This window comes from Rhododendron vialii, chromosome 4a (genome assembly GCF_030253575.1).
Source record: "Rhododendron vialii isolate Sample 1 chromosome 4a, ASM3025357v1".
In the NCBI taxonomy this organism is placed as follows: Eukaryota; Viridiplantae; Streptophyta; class Magnoliopsida; order Ericales; family Ericaceae; genus Rhododendron; species Rhododendron vialii.
The window spans coordinates 7,432,910-7,455,205 of NC_080560.1; the positions used below are offsets into that span (position 1 = coordinate 7,432,910).

At 40.6% G+C, this 22,296-nt stretch overlaps 2 protein-coding genes and 1 non-coding gene across 4 annotated transcripts; 1 reads left to right on the forward strand and 2 right to left on the reverse strand.

The window, feature by feature from the left end:
- Window positions 1-11,696: 11,696 nt before the first annotated feature.
- On the reverse strand, window positions 11,697-13,698 carry LOC131322980 (probable lipid-A-disaccharide synthase, mitochondrial). 2 transcript variants are annotated; one of them, XM_058354592.1, is made up of 4 exons: window positions 12,947-13,698; window positions 12,394-12,495; window positions 12,148-12,251; window positions 11,697-12,044 (listed from the first exon to the last, which is right to left on the reverse strand). In XM_058354592.1, exons 1-3 carry the CDS (start codon window positions 13,180-13,182, stop codon window positions 12,230-12,232), a joined length of 360 nt encoding a protein of 119 aa, XP_058210575.1. In that variant the 5' UTR covers window positions 13,183-13,698; the 3' UTR covers window positions 11,697-12,044; window positions 12,148-12,229. The 2 variants fall into 2 exon arrangements, with proteins under 2 accessions (XP_058210575.1, XP_058210574.1); XM_058354591.1 differs by having other exon boundaries at window positions 11,697-12,069.
- A 6,347-nt stretch (window positions 13,699-20,045) lies between these two features.
- LOC131323609 (uncharacterized) lies at window positions 20,046-22,285 on the forward strand. The gene is made up of 2 exons (XM_058355461.1): window positions 20,046-21,163; window positions 21,220-22,285. Exons 1-2 carry the CDS (start codon window positions 20,046-20,048, stop codon window positions 22,283-22,285), a joined length of 2,184 nt encoding a protein of 727 aa, XP_058211444.1.
- On the reverse strand, window positions 20,610-20,716 carry LOC131325012 (small nucleolar RNA R71). The gene has a single exon (XR_009199580.1). It is a non-coding gene; the product is annotated as a small nucleolar RNA R71 (small nucleolar RNA).
- Window positions 22,286-22,296: the final 11 nt, after the last annotated feature.

A 22,296-nucleotide genomic window follows, 5' to 3' on the forward strand; every position in this document is an offset into this window, starting at 1 on the left:
CAAGGATTGAAAACATAACACAATCAACGACAACAACTATCAACAATAACAACCACGACTCCACCGTGTGACTAAACGTCCGACTTTCCCAACACAAGCCAACCATGCTTTGACAATCTACATTATCGTAAATGCAATGTGATGCCAATGTACTGACTCCTTAATGCAAGCACACATATCATGTAAAAATTTTGCTATGATTTTGAACCCATGAGACTAAAGTCTCCCCACGGTCTCAAAGTATTCAAACCTAGACGCTCTGATACCAAGTTGTCACGTCCTCGAATTTTAACATAATTATAAATGATTTTCATAATAAAAATACTCACAAATATCCGTACTGTACCCAAAAGATCACTGTGTTCCCATTCCCTCAATTAAGCTTCCAAGTCCATAATGTTCCAACATATTACTACATTGGCTCGACGGCCCCAGATTATCATAAGTAGCGAAGTTCGAAAAAGAATTAGTGGTTACAATATTTCGAGTCAAAAGAATTACAATTTTAGTTACAAATACATCTTTCAAAATAAATTTACAAAGATGAATAGGCAACTCCTTCGGTTAACTTTCAAAAATAATGTCCACACTCCAAGCACGCCAAGCAATGCAAGCTATGGTTCCGGGTTAACACCTGAAAATAATATAAGGCTTGAGCTACACTAGCCCAGTAGAAAAGTCTACGCAAACTCTATATGCAAATGAGATGAAAGATGTCGATGAAACATAGACTTTCGAATAACAAAGGGAGCATGGATGAGACACAAGTACTATATTAGAAATTTAGAACGTAAACGAACACTTCACTCTTGACAGTTAACCTATCTTTGTCCTTCGAATTCATTTTTACTCATCTTTCGATCTTCACGCATCCACCTCATATGGTTACGTTACAACCGCTTAGTATCTCATAAGTTCCCTATGGATCCTTGATGGGCACACAAGAAATCCTTCACATCGTCGCATCACGATATCAATCAAAAGACATTCCGGGCATTAGGACCCCGTATACCCAATTTACATTCCGGGTGATAATGACCCCGTACATCCAATTCTCATTCCGGGTTTTCAGGACCCCGTATATCCGATTCTCATTCCGGGTTCTCGGGACCCCGTATATCCGATCACATGTTTTGTTCCCAGCTTCAGGTTCAACAGAAATCAATCCTTACATTACATGTTTCTCGTTTCATTGATTAGCTACCGTTTCTGCCATCTTATCATTCACATGTTCTGAAACCGTCATTAATTCCCCTTTAAGCGATCTACTAACCTTTTACTTCAAGTTAAACCCATGACCCACGCATCAACTACTCACTGCGGTTTTCAGTTCAAATTAGGCGGTAGCATATCACATTATATTCGTAATCCATTAAAGTCAATCCGTTGATCCTAGTTTCCGTGATAATTAACTCAATAAGTTCATTCAAGTCCATCGGGCATGTTTTTAGGTATGAAATATGTATTATTCTCCAAACACTAGAAATGATGCGAAAACGAACCCAATAGAGTCAATGAAAAGCTTCGACACGCGAGTTGAAGGATATAGGAAAGCAGCTGAAAGATACTGCAGCAGCTCAAGGAAGCAGCTGAAAGCAGCTCAAACTCCTAGTCTCCTACCGGTAGGCAGGCAAGTCCTACCGGTAGAACTTGAAGACAGAAAGGCCAACATTTCGGTAGAACCTAGACCTACCGGTAGGTGAACAAGTCCTACCGGTAGAAACTCCAATTCACGCAACCTACCGGTAGGCAAGAAAGTCCTACCGGTAGAACTTGGAAACAGAAAGGTCAACATTCGAATTTGTGCTTGACCTACCGGTAGGTATGGAATTCCTACCGGTAGAAGTTCGATACGTTGAGCAGCTTTTGAGCTGCTGCTGTACGTTTGAGCTGGTTACGAAGAAATTCCTCAATTGTTCTACCGGTAGGGAAAAGGCTCCTACCGGTAGGGAATCGATTTTCTGGTAAAGTAACAACGTTCTACCGGTAGAAAGGACAGGCCTACCGGTAGGAATCTAGGAAAAACAGACAATTCTAACAGCAACTACGAATTTTCAATCCAAACTTAAACACGACATTACAAGCACGATTCATGCACCAAATCACCCATAAAACATATAAAGAGAGGTAGAATTCCCTACCTCGAGTATCCAAGCCGAAACCAAAGAGATTATGCAAGCCCTAGCTTCCGGAATCCCAACCGAGCTAAATACACCGAACCGAGCTCTATCCAATGCGATACGAGCCCGATTACACAAGTAGAAAATGGAGTTGAGGTTGATAGTTTTGGGTTTTGAGTTTAGAGGCGAGTTTTTGGGTGAGAGAGTGAGAGAGATGAAGAGAGCCGGGAGAGGAGAGAGAGAACCGAGAGATGGAGAGGGAGGAGAGAAATGAATTTTCTCTCCTGGCACACACACATATACACACATGCACTATATTACACTAACACCCACATTTTTCATACTCTTGCACATTAACCCGCAACCACAAATTCCACACTAAACCATCACTTATCCCTTTATAAAATATTAAAATTAAAATAAGGAAATTTACGGGTCTCTACACTACCGGTAGGGAATCGGTTTTCTGGTAAAGTAACAACGTTCTACCGGTAGAAAGGACGGGCCTACCGGTAGGAATCCAGGAAAAACAGACAATTCTGACAGCAACTACGAATTTTCAATCCAAACTTAAACACGACATTACAAGCACGATTCATGCACCAAATCACTCATAAAACATATAAAGAGAGGTAGAATTCCCTACCTCAAGTCGAGAAGCGAAACCCACGCAAGCTGAGCAAGCCCTAGCCCTCCAAACTTCGAAATAAACTGAATACTCCTCTTCCGAGCAAGACCCACGAGATTTAAGGTTGGAGTCGCGTATAGAAGCCAAAATGGAGGTGGGTTTGTATGGGTTTTGCACCAATTTGGTGGGCTTTGGTGGAGAGGTCGGGAGGGAGAGATGAGAGCCGGAGAGAGAGAGGCGAGAGAATTAGAGAGAGACAACCGAGAGCAAAAATGAGAAGGGGAAAAATGTTCCCTGGAAATAATAGAGGTGGGGGGAATAATCCCATGCCCTCACACCACACACTCACACATGCACCTCTGATCCATTTACCTTTATATCCTTCTGCAAATACGTCATTCCATATATCCACACCGTTTATCTCGACAAGCCGTACAACTATATATAAAAAAAAAATATAGGCCTAAAATACGGGTCTCTACACCACTACTTAGCAGAATCCAGGGTTCATATACATACAAAAAATCCGAAATTCCACATCTCTCTCTATACTTCCTAGCATTCATTCTGCATTCTGTTTTGCTGCAGAAAACAGAACGCAGTGGTTCTCGGTTCTCATTTTCGTTCAGCAGATATTCTGTCCGTTTCGTTAGTGCAAACGCAAACGGAAAGAACTTCGAGTTCGGGCTTCGATTTATCTTGAAGGCAGGTTTGATGTAACCCTTTGCATACCGTTATTGGTGGGGGCAAATACTGTCATTAGGAAAGCGACATAGTCGTGACTCGAAGCGTATTTCAGTATTTGTGGAGGTTTTGCCAACAGTTCAGAATTTGCAGCAGCAATTTTTTCAACAATCTAAAGACAGTATTTTGCGATGGCGATGTCTCTACAGAAGATGACACAAGACTTTCTAAAATTGGAGAGGTTTGAAGGTGGGAATTTCAGGCGTTGGCAGAAGAAGATGCACTTCTTGCTAACGACCCTGAAAGTGGTGTATGTTCTGACTACTTCGAGTCCGGAGATACCGGAAAATCCAGATGATGAAACTATGGAGCAGGCCCGTGAAAGGGGCAAGTGGGAGAATGATGACTACATCTGTAGAGGACACATCCTCAATGCACTGTCGACGTCTATCAGAATTCAATGACGGCAAAGGAACTTTGGGATGCACTCAACGATAAGTATCTTTCTGATGACGCTACAATTAAGAAGTTTCTTGTTAGTCAGTTTATGAATTATCGCATGGTTGATACAAAGTCGGTCATTGATCAGTCGCATGAGATTCAGTATATCCTCAGTCAGTTTAAGGTTAAGAACATGCATATGGATGAATCTATTGTTGTCTCCTCTGTTATTGACAAACTGCCTACAGCTTGGAAAGATTACAAAAAGGAACTCAAACATACGACCGAGGAACTTACTCTTGATCAATTGGCCCAACACCTTCGAGTGGAGGAAGAAACAAGGCGTCAGGAGGGTAAGGATAGATCTACTTCCAAAGTACATGTGGTGGAAGAAAGTTCCAATAAGAAACGCAAGAACAGTGACGGTGATAAGTCTTCTGGTAAGTGGAAGAAGCAGAAGCAGGATCCTACCGACACTGGTTGCTGGCATTGCGGCAAACCTGGGCATCTTAAGAAAGATTGCAAAATCCTGAAAAGGAAGAACTCTGGTGGAAATCCAGGAGCATCTGGGGCAAAGAATTCTAAATTCATTGCTGTTGTTTCCGAGGCGAATATCCTCGATGATGCTGGAGGTTGGTGGGTTGATTCTGGTGCGACAAAGCATGTCTGCAATGACAAGAGGTTCTTTACTGAGTATAGTCCAATTGCAGATGGTACCGTTCTGTTCATGGGAAATGCGTCAACTGCATCAGTTAAGGGAAAAGGCAAAGTGGACTTGGAGTTCACTTCTGGCAAAACGCTGACTCTTACTGATGTGTATCATGTACCGGAAGTTAGGAAAAATCTCGTGTCTGCAAGTCTACTTAATAAGTATGGTTTTAAAGTAGTGTTTGAGTCGGGCAAAATTGTTATGTCCAAGGGTGGTGTGTTTGTTGGCAAAGGCTATGTAACCGAGGGGATGTTTATGCTTAATATTAATAACACAGTTGTTTCTGCTTATATGCTTGATTCTTTTTCTTTATGGCATACTCGTTTAGGACATATCAGTACAAGGAAAATGGATTTTATGATTAAATCAGGACTAATTCCTAAATCTGATAATGATATGGTTGATAAATGCAAGATTTGTTTGGAATAAAAAATAACCAGATTGTCATTTCCTAATATCGAGCGGACTTCTTCGTTACTTGAATTGATTCATAGTGATGTATGTGATTTTCATAGCACTCCAACTAGAGGCGGAAAACTTTATATGGCAACATTCATAGATGATTATTCGAAGTTTTGCTATGTCTATTTGCTTCATTCCAAGATGAAGTGCTTGATAAATTTGTTGCATATAAGGTTGAAGTTGAAAATCAATGCGGTTTGAAGATAAAACGTTTTAGGTCTGACAGGGGAGGTGAATATCACTTCCCTGATTATTGTGAATCAGTAGGGAAAATTCATGAAGTAACTGCACCTTATACACCACAACAGAATGGAGTGGCTGAAAGGAAGAATAGAACTTTATCTGAGATGGTGGTTGCTATGCTAAGCAATGCAGGATTAAGTACGGTTTGTGGGGCGAAGCCATACTTATCGCTGCTTATATCCTGAATAGAGTACCTCTCAAAAAGTTTAACATTACTCCATATGAACTCTGGTCAAAAAGGAAACCAAACTTGAGTTATTTTAAGACTTGGGGATGTAGGGCGATTGTGAGATTGCCTGGACCTAAAAGGAAGAAACTGGGTCCAAAAGGAATCGAGTGTGTATTCCTTGGATATGCTTTGCACAGTAAAGCATATAGGTTTCTAGTGGCTGAGCTTAATGATGTTGTGTCCATCAACACCGTCATTGAATCTCGAGATGCAGTGTTCTATGAAAATAGATTTAATAGAATTCCAAGGTTAAAATCTAGTAAAGATTTGGAATCTAATAAAGATTCAGAAGAGTTTCCTTTGATGTTCGAAGAGGACAGTGAGCCTTTAGAGGTTCCAGTTGAAGGAAATGAACCTGAGGAACAAGTTGAATTGAGAAGGAGCAAATGAGTTCGGATAGAAAAAACGTTTGGTCCTGATTTCATAGTTTATCTAGTTGAAGTCAATAGAGAGACTTCATGTGCTCATAATGTATTTTCACTTCACGTTGAAAATGATCATTTGACATTTGAGGAAGCAATGAAATCGCAAGACGTGGCTTTCTGGAAAGAGGCTATCTAAGATGAGATGGACTCTATCATGGGTAATAATACATGGGTTCTGGCGGATTTACCACTTGGTTCTAAGCCAATTGCTTGTAAATGGATTTTCAAGAAGAAAATGAAAATTGATGGAACTGTTGATAAGTTCAAGGCCAGACTTGTAGCCAAAGGTTTTACCCAGAAAAAAGGTATTGATTACTTTGATACCTATGCCCCGGTTGCTAGAATCTCAACAGTTAGAGTTTTAATTGCTCTTGCTTCTATATACAAGTTTGAGATACACCAAATGGATGTCAAGACTGCATTCCTTAATGGTGAGTTAGATGAGGAAATCTATATGAAGCAACCAGAGGGGTTTGTTGTGCAAGGTTATGAGCACAAAGTTTGCAAGCTTATAAAGTCTCTTTATGGACTTAAGCAAGCACCTAAGCAATGGCACGAGAAGTTTGACAAAGTGATTGTGTCAAATGGTTTTACAATACACCAGTCTGATAAGTACGTATATAGTAAATTTAATGGCAAACGAGGAGTCATTATCTGTTTGTACGTAGATGATATGCTCATTTTTGGTACAGACCAAGAGAGCATTCAGAGTACAAAAGATTTTCTTTCTGCTATCTTTAGTATGAAAGATATGGGTGTTGCTGATGTAATATTGGGTATAATAATTAAAAGAAGTGGTGGTCACTTGATTCTATCCCAGGAACATTACATTGAGAAGATTTTAAAGAAGTTTAATTACTTTGAAAGCAAATCGGTGTCTACTCCGTATGACTCTCAATCACCATTGGATCTTAATGAGGGGAGAGCGGTGTCACAACTAGAGTACTCTAGAGTGATTGGCAGCTTAATGTATGCCATGACAAGTACAAGACTGGACATTGCATATGCGGTGGGGAGACTTAGTAGGTATACTAATAATCCTGGGCATGTGCATTGGCATGCAGTATATAGAGTACTGCGGTACCTCAAAGGGACTATAGATTATGGAATAGTCTATAGTGGATATCCTTCGGTTCTAGAAGGATACACTGATGCTAGTTGGATTACTGAGCGGAATGATCACTCGTCAAGGAGTGGTTGGGTATTTACACTTGGTGGAGGGTCAATCTCCTAGGGATCTAAGAAGCAAACGTTGATAACAGACTCGACCATGGCAGCCGAGTTTGTAGCATTAGCTTCTGGTAGCAAGGAGGCAAAATGGCTGAGAAATCTGTTGCTGGAAATTCCAGTGTGGCCTAGGCCTATGCCACCTGTATCGCTGCATTGTGATAGTCAAGTTACGTTGTCGCGAGCTTATAACCAAGTGTATAATGGAAAGTCCAGGCATATTGGACTAAGGCATAGTTATGTGAGACAATTGATTGTTGATGGGGTGATAACCATTGATTTTGTTAAGTCAAGTCAAAACTTGGCGGATCCTTTTACGAAAGGCCTTGCAAGGGATTTGGTGTTAAAAACATCAAGGAGAATGGGACTTTTGCCCAATTAGCTTAATCACTCCTGGTGGAAACTCAACTCAACCGGTTGATACTCTCAATCTCTTGAGTTCAATGAGAAACTACACCATATGTCGTGATTGAAAACACTTTAAAGCTATTTTACACATTCCAAGATAAAGTGTTTTGTACCTATAATGTGAATACAAAGGAGGTTGAACTACTTAGTTCTTAATAGATTGTTTTGTGCTAATGTTATAGGAGCACGGATAGGGATCTACCTATGTGAATGTGGAGGTGGTGCCGCTTCCTATAGGTCACAGGGGCTAGACCTTAGAGCGTTCATGAAATCAAGATAAAAGACCCAAGGCCAGTTCACGGGTCAACCGATTGGGATATCTGCATTATTTGGAGGATTATGTGTGAGACACGTCCGGTTGGTCGACATAGGACACCTAGTTCAAAGACACGTCTACTATGCTGCCCTGACCAGCTTTGATATGTTTTCACTAAGTGAATAGTTGAAGTCGCAAGACACTATTTATGTATGCATAAACCCTGTAATAAGAACCGAGAATATTTCATCTGTATTTCGAAAATGGTGGGGGATTGTTAGAGATTTTCAAAATAAAAGAGTCATTGGTTTTGGTTTTGTAAATTTCCTTTGTTTCCTTAGAATGTTTGTTTTCCTCTTTGTGAGCTTTGTCCCATATTGGTTAGCTGAAAGATGTTGCAGTGGTATATATTAGGAAACATTCCTAATGTAAGTAACTAATGATCTAGTGTGGTGCAGCCCTTTGGTGCTTCGCACCATACCGGCAGAGCCGGTACACACTCACACACGCACACGCACGCGCACGCAGCGCGGCGTGGGCTGTGTGGCGTGGGCTGTGGTGCATTGGGTGTGAGTGAAACACCACACCAGTTCGGTGTGACCGGGTGTGACTGGTCGATCTAGACCGTAAGATCTGATCCAACGGTCAGACTAGATCGGGTGCATACCCATTCTCAATAGGTGCATACTGGCCTATAAATAGACCACTACTTAGCAGAATCCAGGGTTCATATACATACAAAAAATCTGAAATTCCACATCTCTCTCTATACTTCCTAGCATTCATTCTGCATTCTGTTTTGCTGCAGAAAACAGAACGCAGTGGTTCTTGGTTCTCATTTCCATTCAGCAGATATTCTGTCTGTTTCGTTAGTGCAAACGCAAACGGAAAGAACTTCGAGTTCGGGCTTCGATTTATCTTGAAGGCAGGTTTGCTGTAACCCTTTGCATACCGTTATTGGTGGGGCCAAATACTGTCTTTAGGAAAGCGACATAGTCGTGACTCGAAGCGTATTTCAGTATTTGTGGAGGTTTCGCCAACAGTTCAGAATTTGCAGCAGCAATTTTTCCAACATAGTGCACAGCTGGCACTGCATAGAACGCCCATCATGCCCCGACACCTTTCCGAAGCACTTTTATGATTGGCTGATGCCGATTTTGAGAGGGAAACCCTCTATATATCTTGTGAGCTTTGATAAATTAATTGTTTCTTTGTTCGTCTTTAATAGCATTTTAGAGTCATACATATCATATTATTTATTTGTGCATTTAATTCTACTTGACGGGATGGATTCGGAGCTGTGTTGAGCAGAGATCGTGATGATGAACTCGTTGGCGCTATTGGATCAAGAAGAAGCTTGGAGAGCTTCAATTAAAAACCAATAAGTTGATTCATTTAAAAATAATATGTTCGAACCATTCTACAATGACTACATTAAGTGGACGTCTCCATAACAGCACCTAAGTCAGATACATTATTCAAAGGTAATAAACTAATAATCTACGGCTTGCCTTTGTTCAAGGCTACGCCTAGCAAAGTATATAGAGATGGCATTCCACCTAATTCCTATATGCAAAGGTAATAAACTAATAACTTCTGTTAAACGTCTTAGCATTCCTTCTCATAGCTACAGGATTCTGAATGTTGTTAATGTAATTACTGCATATATGTGCAAACAAGAGCAGCACAACGTACTTATAATTATGTCTCTTGATGAGCAGCACTAAGAGGCCATCATAGTGTTGAAAATTTGACGATACAAGATGGTTTTGTGTATGTATGATAATTCCTAGCTATAATAAGGAGTGCAATTACGTAAGCTCATTAATAATATATATAAAATTACCTTCGATAATGCTAAAGATTGTAATAGCACGGTAGGCCATCTTAACAAGAGCGCGCAGCACAACAAGCATGAAATAGATGTCCACTAAGAGGCCAGCCATCATAGTGTGTTAAGATGGCCTACCGTGCTATAATAATCATGATTAGTATTACAATTATCTTACAGTATTATGCAGTGGGAGCTATACATATTACAGTATAATAATCATCACCTGCTCCCTTCTTATTATAAATATATAATGCCTTGGTTAGTGGGAAAAGCGGGCTGGGAATATTCAAAAGAAATTGGGCAATTTACTTTATAGTAGTGTACCTACTTAATTTATTCCTTCTGGTTTTTGGAAATGTCCTCTTCTTCAACCCCAGAAATCACGTTCATAAGTACAAATCTGCCTCTAGAAAGTATTTAATTTCTCTCAAACATAAAAAAACCCAGAAAGATCGAGAATTGCAAGTTGCAGCAGCGAAACAATCTATTCTATAGTTGAGAACTCAAACCACACACCAAGATGATCAGTCTTCTAACCAAATCCTCTCGATTGATCTCCTAGTCCTAGCCTTATTTCTCTCCCTCATCCCATTGCTTCACATATTGTTCCCCTGCTTCTGTTAGTCTAGATGTGATTGAAGCAGTTTCAAATGCTCGAAAAATGAACCGAAACAAACATGGTTACCTCAACAAGTTATTTCCCTTCATTCTTACTCTGCATTATTACGGAATCTGTTTTATACATACTCTCAAGAGTATCTTACCGTGCATTGTTACAGAATCTGTTTAATATGAAGTATGAACTATCAATAGTGCATTGGCAAAAGAAGACAGAGATCTTACACTTAGCGCATCATACTTCATGTGAGGTGATCCTCCTGGAATCAGAATCACAGGTATAGGGCGCTTATGAACAACTCTGTTGATATAGTCTTCCACGTGCTTATTAGGTGCCACATGGATCACCATAATCAACTCTGAGAAACAGTCTTTTAATAGCTACATAGCACTGAAGAAGATTGGAAGCATGCGGTTTACCTCTCGTAATTTGGCTCCAAGAAGCAAGGAAATAATTGTGGTTCCTTCAAAAGATAGAAAAAGAAAATCAGAAAGACATAATGAGGTTCAAGTATTTACTGGATAAGCTACTACAGTAAATTTTTTTCCAATGGGAGACATTTCCTAAACACTTATAAGAGTTGAAAATGGAGAAAAGTACATAAACACACACCAAAAAGCGTGGGGAAAAAAGGAAAAGAGAAAATAAAACTGGTGATGGTGGCCAAATTATTTTGCATAAAATCCATAGGGAAATATTGAGGATTACCAAAAATCCGGGCTTCATACCAATATGCTCCTGTGGAAGCCTTGGTACAGGGAAATATAAATTACGAGAAACACTGAAGACTACGTCAGTGAAGTAGCCCATCTTTTAGAGAGAACTCTGAGAGTTGGCTCCCTTCCAAAAAGGGCTTAGAATTTCCTTACCTGAAGATATTTCATGTTTACTTTGAAATTTGTCAGAACTTCCTTGCACCTTCCATCCTTTTTCTACATTATTCTTCCGAGAATAAATTCTTTACACCGCTGGTGTAAACATTTGTTTCTTCCAAATTAATTGCATTGTGACACGTGTCAAAACAGTGGTCCCAATTAATAAAACATGACGACGTGGCGCAATGCAATTGATTTGGAGGAATCAAATGTTTACACCGGCGGTGTAAAGAATTTATTCTCTATTCTTCCCTTGAAGATGAAATCCATCCACAAATAAGTACTTGGACTGAGTTGAGTTTTGTTCACCCTCCACTTAAGAGGGTGAACATTACCTTCCTTCCTATTGGTTGAAATGATGTGGACCTCACTACAAAGTAATGTCATGCTTACCAAAAAGTGTATTGCATTGGTAAGCATGACATCATTTTGTGGTGGAGTCCACATCATTTCAACCAATAAGAGAGAGAGTAATGTTCACCCTCTTTTAAGGATGGTGAACAAAATTGCACTCATTTGGACTACTACACAGGACAATGTCAACAGGACGGATATTAACATTAAAAAGCAAGTTAAATGACTGCACGATCCTGATCTCGTAATATAGGAACCGAATTAACGAACATCAATAATTGTGATGTCAGAACATTGCAGAAGTACCAAATTCAACTCCAAAACATCTTCAAGTATGGGGTGGCCTACAAAGGTCGCAGCTAGTCCATTCAATCTGCAAACTTCTGCCTCGAAAGGTAGTATGCACAAGACATGATCCACGAATTCAGATAGCCCTTTGAGCCTTGCTTCACCCCCTTTCCATGCCCAAAAAGACGGCGCTACATAGTGAAAGTGTGGAGGACTAACCAATCCCTGCTGACTGTATTTAGCTGCAAAAAGTGTTTCCCCAATTTCCTACACCATGCTTTGGTATTTATTCATATGTGATCCATGTCACTCCTTTTCAAATCCAACAATTACATATAAAATTACCGTGCAGCTGCTTTAGGAGACGAAAGGAGAACCCCTTGGAATCCACAGTAACCACAACGTGAGGCCAGAAGAAAAGGGCCGCCTATGCTGTTTCCTTCAACTTAACTTGTCATTTCAAAAACCCAATGTAAGAATCAGGTTCAAAAAATGCAATGCTTGCATTAAGACTCCTATTTAGAGAAGAAAAAACAAAAAATCAACATCCAATTATGAAAGTGCACAAAATAGTACTCTCGCTCAGTACTCACTCTGAACTTGTTCAAATGCGGCAACACCTCCCAGATCCCCATTACCGCAATATCTTCCATTGGGAACAGAGATTTTAACCCCTGGTCGGACATCATGGACCTGAACAATGCGGCAATACAAACTAACCTTAATAACTTCCAGTCCCTTCAAGGTAGAAAAAAAGAAAATTCAAAAAGAACCCAGAAAGGAAATATGATCTAAATGACTTTGCTCATGTAACAAACAGAGAGAGTCTTGCACATGATGGACAAAAATAAATGAAGCTAAGAAAAAGGTGACGAAAACAAATTAAAATCTCAGAGCTCCTATATCCAAATGTTTGGGCCTTAAAAAAGGTCAAGCCACCATCCACAATATAGAGACATAGACAGTGGTATGGACAAAACTGGAGTTTTAATTCCAAAAACAATGACAAACAGAATATCGACACTGTTGAAGCAGTACTACTTTATAACAACAGTTATGGAAACAGACAAACCAGAGAAATAAATATTGGCAATTGGACATGCATATTCATGATATTATTGTCTCGGGCAATTAGAGAGCTAACCCACCCACACCAGCAAAATGGACAGGAAATGGAGAGAGCTTTCTCATAGAAGCCATGAGACGGGAACCAATAGTGTCCCCAGAAACCTCTCCTGCAACTACAAAGACCCTGAGTTCCCCATCTTTAGCAGCCACATCCACTGCAGCTATGCTTGAAACTGAAACAGATCTTCTCATTACCAATAGGAAACCCAAATTCACACTCCTCTTTAGAGTGAAGATTGTTCTAAGCAACATTCCTAAGATTCCTGCGCATAAGGACCACAAAAGACAAGGTCGTGTTCACAAACTTCAAGTCCACCAGAATTTCATACACAAGACTTAGGGTAATCTAAATGCTACATTCTATCAAGCTATGTGTCACTTTTTGCACATAAACACATGTATGTTTTAGCATCCGCCAATATGTACCATAATGAAACAAGGTATTGCCCAATGCGTAAGATTGTTTACGACTTGTGAATTTGCTTCTATTTGCAGATTTATTATTGTCCATAAACCATGCGAGATTTACAAGGAGTCGTAAGTGTCATTACCAGGAGTCTTTTTCTTATCATGTTATTTTTTCATTCATTAAATATCTCAAGTAGTGGAGCTTAAATGGAAATTGTGATACGAGTTTTGTAAGGTCATTAAAATGGCCGCTCAAGGAAGAACAAAATGGCATTTTGCGTTTGAAACAAAACTAAATCTTTAGAAGATCTTTTCTCACTGTATATTATGTCTATGTGTGTACTGTGTTGCGTGTACTGATGGATCCAACCCATAAGAGATCCCACTCCCAAAGTTGGAATTTTGGATTGATTCGTATGAGTGGCATTGCTCTCTCTCTCTCAATGTACCCATTATGTGCTTAAACAAATGTTGTTGATGTGTTAACTAACTCTTTAACTACCTCTGTTTCTTTGAGATACAAAATGGAACGATCAGATTTTTAAATTCAGGTAGCATATAAAAAAGCTAAAAAAAAACTACTGATTGGTCTAAGCCTACAACAATCATCAAAACCAAGAAAAACTAAAGAGTGCTAATGGGTAAAAATACTTCCTGATCAAGACTTAGGGCCCCTAAATGTATGGTAGACTTGCAAAATCAAAATGGGAAATGATAATGTTTTATTGATAGAACTGCCCAGAATTACAAGAGAAACGCAGGTTACAATTATTGAAGAAGTGCAAAAGTGCAAAAGAGGGAGAAGAGATAGAAAGGAAGAGGAATGCTGGGCATCACACTACTATATATCAAACTAACCAACCCTAACTAATTCCCCTAAGGCCCTAACTAACTTCTTAACAACCCTCAGCTCTTGGAAATTTGTTTGGTGGTCCTGGGGCACCACCATGTGGTGCCCAATACCTTTACTCACCACTCATTGCTGTGGGGTCCGGTAATAAGTATATAGGTCCCAAAAAAAAAAGTGTAGTAGATTAAGGCATTGAGGCAACACGTGGCTGTGCCGAAACCATTAATTACACCCGAAGCACCTATTAGGGTGCTTAGTTATATTGGACAAGGGAAGTAGATTGTAAAGAAAGGAAGGGATGATTGAGGCAATTTTACAAAGGAGTCAAAGGCTTTATAGAAGTGCTTTTTCATTACATTCCAAAGTGAGTACAACTTAGCTCTATTTATAGAGCACCTCCACCAACATAGAATTCTCTAGAATTGTCTAGCTAGAGATAAGCACATGTGCTTTAATAATAAAGATCTCATAACCTCTAGATTTTTCTAGTTTTAACCCATGTGCCTAAATTACAAAACATCTCTCATGCTTTTTCTAGAATTATCTAGTCACACTCATGTGCATAAATACAAATATCTTCTAGTGTAATTATTACTTCCACACACTTCTAATTATTTTAAACTTAGATATTTAAATACTTATTCTACATTGTTCTAGAAGATTACAAATTACTTTTTTTCTAACGCTCCTCCTTAATTTGTAATCTTCATGATCTCTTGAAACTGAGCAAATTTTTCTGATGCTACTGATTTGGTCATGATATCTGCAAGCTGCTCCTTGGTATTGACGAACTCAAGCTAAATTTCTTCTTTCTGCACCAAGTCTCTGATAAAGTGATGTCGAAGCTCAATGTGCTTTGTCCTGCCATGAAAGACTGGATTTTTTGCTCATTGCTATGGCTGACATATTATCGTAGTAGATGACTGTAGGGCCTTCTTCTTTATGCTCCATATCAGAAAGAATCCTTCTTAGCCATACTGCTTCACAAGTTGCATCTGTAGTTGCCATATATTCTGCTTCTGCTGATGACAGTGCAATTGTCTTTTGCTTTTTAGATCTCCAAGAAATTATTTTAGATCCCAAACAAAATACATAACCAGACGTGCTCTTTCGATCGTCAATTGATCCGGCCCAATCACTATCGGTGTAGCCAATAAGCTTGCACTCATCTTTTGTGTACTTGATGTCGAATTTCTTCGTCCCTTTGAGATAACGGAGGATCTGCTTGGCTGCTGCATAGTGTAGCTTGCTCGGCTCGTGCATAAATCTCGAGATAAGATTTACAGAATACACAATATCAGGCCTTGTATGAGTGAGATAGTGTAGCGATCCAACCAATCTTCGGTAGGCCGTAGCATCAACCTTCTCCACTCCATCATTTAACTACAACTTTTCATTTAAGGAGAGTGGAGTGCAGACTGGTTTGCAGTTGTTCATGCAAAATTTCTTTAATAAATCTTCAAGATATTTTTCTTGAGAGGTAAAAATATCTCCTTTGGGCTGCCTTACTTGAATACCGAGAAAATATCTCATAAGGCCTAGATCTGTCATCTCATATTCCTTCATCATAGCATTTTTAAATTCATCGAGCATTGCTACATTGGTGCCTGTGTAGATTAAATCATCAACATAAAGGCAAACAATGAGAAAATCTTACGTACCTCCTTTTTTGACATATAAGGATGGTTCGCTTTGGCTTCTTTCAAATCCGCTTTGACAGAAGTACTTGTCAATATTGCTATTCCAAGCTCGCGGCGCTTGCTTCAAGCCGTAGAGGGCCTTCCGAAGTCGATACACTTTGCCTTCTTTTCCTTTGACTGTATAGCCTTGTGGTTGCTCCACGTAAACCTCTTCTTCTAGTTCACCATTTAGAAAAGCAGATTTAACATCGAGCTGATATACGGGAAGCTCATTTTGTGTAGCTAAGGCCAACACTGCCCGTATTGTCTCCATCCTTGCGACTGGAGCAAAAATCTCTTTAAAGTATATTCCAGGTTGTTGGGAATAGCCTTTTGCCACTAAGTGGGCCTTGTGTTTTTGGATGGATCCATCTTCTTTGTACTTGGTCTTGTAAACCCATTTAAGACTAATTACGTCTTTTCCTTTGGGCAAGTCAACGAGCTCCCACGTGTGGTTTTTCTCAATAGTTGTAATTTCTTCATTCATTGCTTTTAGCCAAATTTCTTCTTTTGCAGCTTCCTCAAAATTATGTGGTTCACAAGTGAAGGCAAAATCACATGAGTCATATATATCCCATAAGGGACGTACCTTTCTTGTTGGATTGAGATCATCCGATGATGAGCTCTCTGGACTGGTCCGTGGGCTTTGATTTGAACTTGGGTTTGGAGTCAAAGCTTCTTGCTCATGTCCTGCATCATCAGGCTCATAAAGCTTTGGCTCTTAGAAGGAATTGTCCTCCCACTTCCACGCAGCAGCTTCGTCAAATATCACATCTCGAGAAATAGTAAATTTATTTGTGTTTGGATTATAGAGACGATAGCCCTTGGACTCGTCACTATATCCGATGAAGATATATTTCTCCCCTTTTTCGTCAAATTTTTCCCTTTTTTTTGAGGGAACTAATGCATATGCAATGCATCCGAAAATCTTTAGAAAATTTACCTGTGGCTTCTCTTTGTTCCACACCTCATATGGTGTCTTGTTTCGAACTGCCTTAGTAGGGGAAGGGTTGAGGATGAAATCAGCAGTATTGACAACTTCGGCCCAGAATGTGTTAGGAAGCCCTTTGCCTTTAAGCATGCTCCATGCCATCTCTGCAATTTTTTGATTCTTCCGTTCTGCCACTCCATTTTGTTAAGGTGTTTTCCGGATTGTAAGTTGCCTCTTAATTCTTTTTTCCTTGCAATAGTCCATGAATGGAGTGTAGATGAATTCACCATCACGATCTGTCTGAAGTGTCTTTATTTGTCTTCCGCTTTGTCTCTCCACCAAGGCTGGAAATTTGAGGAATATAGAGAAAGCTTCTGATTTTTTCTCAAGGATGTATAGCCACATCATCCTTGTATAGTCATCAACAAATAGGAGAAAATATCTTTTTCCACCAAGAGATGGTGTTCTGGTAGAGCCAAAAATATCAGAATGCACCAATTCCAAAGACGCTTTAGCTCTCCAAGCGAACTTTGGAAATGGGAGTCTATGCATTTTTCCATATATATACCCCTCACAAACTTTATCAATTTTATCAATATTTGGTAGCTCTTTCACCATATTTTTCTCCTTTAGCAATCTCATGCCCTTGCAATTTAAGTAGCCATATCTTAGATGCCACAAATATGAGTCATCAATTTTTTCTCCTTTAAGGGTAAAATTTTCATTAAGTGGCATTATTAACGGAAAAACTTTATTTGAAGTCATTTTGACTTTTGCCACTTTAAAATTGTCTTCTTATCAATAATGGTGCACTCATCATTATCAAAGTTAAGTGCATATCCTTTTTGAAGTAATTGCCCCACACTTAATATGTTTTGAGTAAGCCCAGGAAACATCTGAAATTAATCTTTTGTTACCTCCCTTTGTATAGATGGCGATAACTCCTTTACCTTCGACATTCTGCAGCTTTCCATCTTCGAGCTTCACTTGTAAAGAAACTTTATCATCCAGCTGCACAAACTTTTTACGATCGCCTGTCATAGGATTACTGCATCCACTATCCAAATACCAAATGTTATCTGACTCTTGTTGAGCATTCATGCAAGAGAATAGGTGTTCAACTTCATTTTCTTCTGAAAAATTAGCTTTGTTTTTTTCTTGATTGAACCAGCAATCTCGATCAGAATGATTAGAAACCTTGCATCTTTTTCATTTTAATATGTAATCTTTGGATGCATGATTAGATTTTTTGCAAATAATGCAAGAAGAGTTAGAGTTACCGCCGTTAGGATTCCTCTTATTGCCGTATCCTTTTCCTTTTCCTTTGTTCCGGGCTTGAAATGCATTTTGGCCTCCACGTCTATTTCCGTTCATGCCTTCTCCTCGAGATGAACCCTTCTCTTCATCTTCTTGGCTCTTTCCTCCAAAGTTGATTTTGCTTTGAAAAGCTTGCTCCAAGGATTGATTTGTGAACCTGCTCATTCTTTGTTCATGGGCCTCGAGAGAACTCATTAATTCATGTCGAGTAAGTTTAGAAAAATCCTTGGATTCTTCTATAGCGGCTACAACATGATCAAACGTTGGAGGTGATAAGCCCACAATTGTGGTTATATTCGGGCTTATCCCGCCAATTTTTGGTATGCGCGCGCGCATAACTCTATATTTTTGAATGATATTGCGCGAAAGGTGCGTTTTTGGTGTTTACAGGTTTTTTCGTTAATAAGGCGGATTGTACGCCATGAATTTATCCCATCGTGAATCAGGGACCCGTGAGGTCTAAATGGAGCAATAGCGGAGTCCGGAGGAGCAGTGTCGAAGCCCCGGAGAGTTTGGAGAAGCCCAGAAGAAGCTGATAAAAATCCGCAGAAAAGGAAGTTCTACCGGTAGGAGATCAATGCCTACCGGTATAATCCCATCCTACCGGTAGGAGGGCCTTCTCTACCGGTTCAGCGCCTGTCCAGAGAGGTCACAACTTTGCACCATCCAAGTTATACCGGTAGGAGATCAATGCCTACCGGTAGGAGTCCCCAGTTTCTGCTGATGTTTATTTTCTTTTTCTTTTTCTTTTGTAACTTTAAAGGGGTGCTATAAATACCCATTTGCACGTTTTTAGGGTTATGTTATGTTATTTGGACATCAGCTCTTTCTCTCTCTACCGCCTCTTCTCACCAACTCTTTTCTCCCTCATTAATTGAGCATTGATTGGGGGATTTGGAGGGTGATTGCTTTCATTAATGTTGTAAGTTCCTTCGGGATCCTTATTAATCTAGTTTTTATTTTTGTTTTCAGCATGATTTCGTGTTCTCTCATTCGAATCCTAATCCATTTCACTTCTCCTTCCATTATGTGTGAATAGTGTAGCAAGGTTAGGTTATGGGATGATTAACATCCCGTAACCAGGGGTGTGGCTTGTTCTCCTCTCGGGAACTCCTGTTTTCCAGCTTAAACATGGCAAGGACCGATTTTATGAATCAAAACTTTGAGGTGTTACTCTCTTGGATCAAATGTAGGCAAGGGTTAATCTTCTTGCCACATTTGATACCTAGAGCTATGTCCGTCCTCGTGTTTGTCTAAATGCTCAAAAAGGACCCCAGACATGTTTAACACTTTCGTTAAAAAGAGAAGAATCGAGCTTATCCTTGCGTTATGGGTGTTAGTTATCCCTAAACCGAGCCTTTAGTTTAATCTCCAGTCAAAAAGCCGTAGTTAGGTTAAGTAGCCAGTTAACCAAATCTTTCAAGTTGGCCGTCTAAACGCCAAAGATCGGTTAGCGGTCCTAACGCTAAAACTCTCTACAAGCTAATCTCTTAAACAAGTTATGGATGCGCTCCCTGTGGATTTGACCCCGGACTTCCGGGTATTATGCTTTCAACCGACCTAGCCCTACGCTTGGGGTATTCTTATTACAACACACTTAAAGGTCGCAAGCATTTTTGGCGCCGTTGCCGGGGAGCGCTTTCTATTATAGCTTATCTTTGGAGGTTCGCCAACCCATTGTAAGTATCTCGTTAATTTTTACTTTGTGTGATTTGTAATTAATCTAGTGGATACCTCTAACTTGAGCCTCTCAACCGTGAGGTGTAACGAAGCTAGAGTAAGTACAAATCACCTTTTCTTTTATTGCTTTTCTTATCGAGGCGGCGGCATAGCCCCTCGAAGCTGTTGTTAGGAGGCGGCGGCATAGCCCCTCTTGTCTGTTTACTTTATTCTTGTGGCCATTGTTTCTCGAGAAGGGTTTTTCAAGTGTATGCGTGGTGGTCATCGTGGAGCCTTTCGGAGCCCAACTTCTAAAAGGCTTCATAGATCTTTTTCTCCTCCTCGACCCAAAACTCCTCGTCGGGTTCGAGCAAGGACACCATCACCCCAAAGAACTCCTTTTTCTGACCTAACCCCTCCTCGAGAAAGAATGGCCGGAAACGGTGAAGGCGAAATGCCACCGCTTGTGCCCGAAAGGACCATGAGTGACTACATGAATCCGGCCCGTTCTACTCCGTGGCCCACTATAGTCCTTCCGACCGCAACCGAGGTGAATACTTTCACCGTGAAAATGCATCACATTAACATGATGCCATCTTTTTATGGCAAAGACAAAGAATGCCCGTACACTCATATGAGGGCATTCGAGGAATTGGTGTCCACAATAGTGTCCACGCCCGCTCAACTTGAGTCCGCAAAGCTAAAACTCTTCCCATTTTCAGTAAAAGACAAAGCCAAGATTTGGTTGAATAACATGAGACCCCAATCCTTGGCAAATTGGGCGGATTTATCAAAGGCTTTCTACATGAAATTTTTTCCCCCTCATCTCACAAAGGAACTCATGCATCAAATCCAAACGTTTAAACAAAAAGAGGGCGAATCATTTTATCAATATTGGGAGAGGTACAAGGATTTGCTAAACTCCATCCCACATCATGGCCTTCCGACTTTTCAAAAGGTCGAGTACTTGTTAAAGGGATGTTTTCAAAGTACTCGACACCTTATGGATAGCACGTGTGCTGGTGGAGTTATGGCAAAAACCCCTGAAGCGGCGTGGGACTATTTTGAGGAATTAGCGGAAAAAACTCAAAATTGGGATTGCTCAGACCCCTCTGAAAAGAATGTGTTTAATCCGGCCCCGAGCAATCCCCGTAAATTTCAATTGAATGAACAAAATGAGCTAGCCCACAAGGTCGCCCAGCTTTCCCGCCAAATTGAAACTTTACAACTTAATAAAGTTGCTGGGGTGGCCTCTGTGGCCAAGGCGGAAGACAGTTGTGTTTTATGTGAAGTTGCAGGTCATGCTACGAGGGATTGTCAAATGCTCCCAGCCATCAAGGATATTCTTCAGGGAACCGGCCCATCGGAGGTCAACGCCGTTAATCAACGGTTTGACCCTTATTCTCAAACTTTCAATCCGGGGTGGAAGATGCACCTAATTTCAGGTGGAGCGATTCTCAACCTCCCGGACCGCCACAAGTTCCACCGCCTCAACAACACCAAACTTTCCGGCCTTCTCAATCTCAAGGAGTGCCGAGGTTTTCTCAACATCAACAACCACCGGGGTTTGCACCGCCGGGACCTCCGCAAGGGTCAAATCAATTCCAACATCAGAAGCGGTCCTTGGAGGAGATTATGTCATCTTTCATGCAAAGCCAAACATCCCTCAACGAGCAAACCACTCAAACACTCGGGGAAATCAAGAATCAAATGGTGAAGTTGACTAATACGGTGGGAATTCTCCAGCAAGAAAAGGGGAAGCTTCCGACTCAACCCCAAGCAAATCCCAACGGAACTCATTTTCTGGGGAGCTCTTCAGTGCCTAGTCCCGAGCAAGCCAAGTCTATTATAACACTGCGGAGTGGCAAGGAAATTGATACGGCCGTTGTCCCCAAGCCTAGCAAGCCACGGGTTACGCCAATTGTTGTGCAAGCGCCGGATGTTCTTATTGACTCACCAACCTCGGAGCCCTCTCCCGTTGGTGAGCAATCGGCAAAATCTCAGGAAGAAGAACCCAAGGCTCCCGTTCCTCAAATTCCGGCCCCGTTTCCCCAACGTTTGAAAGCCCCGGCCCATGCCAACAACAACTCTGAGATCTATGAGCTTTTCAAGCAAGTGAGGATCAACATTCTATTGGTGGATGCAGTCAAGCAAATCCCTACCTATGCCAAATTTCTCAAGGACTTATGCACTCAGAAGCGTAAGTTAAATGTTCACAAAAGGGTGTTGTTGACAGAGCAAGTGAGTTCTATTATTCAAACCAACGTGGTTCCAAAGTATAAAGATCTGAGGTGTCCCACTATTTCCATCACAATCGGAGGCACAAAGATCGAGAAAGCTCTCCTTGATTTGGGGGCTAGTGTGAACTTGCTCCCGTATGCCGTTTATGAGCAACTTGGATTGGGGGAGATGAGGCCAACATCAGTGACCCTTCAATTGGCCGATAGAAGCATTCGTGTCCCACGCAGGATGGTGGAGGATGTACTCGTGCAAGTGGATAACTTTATCTAGCCGGTGGATTT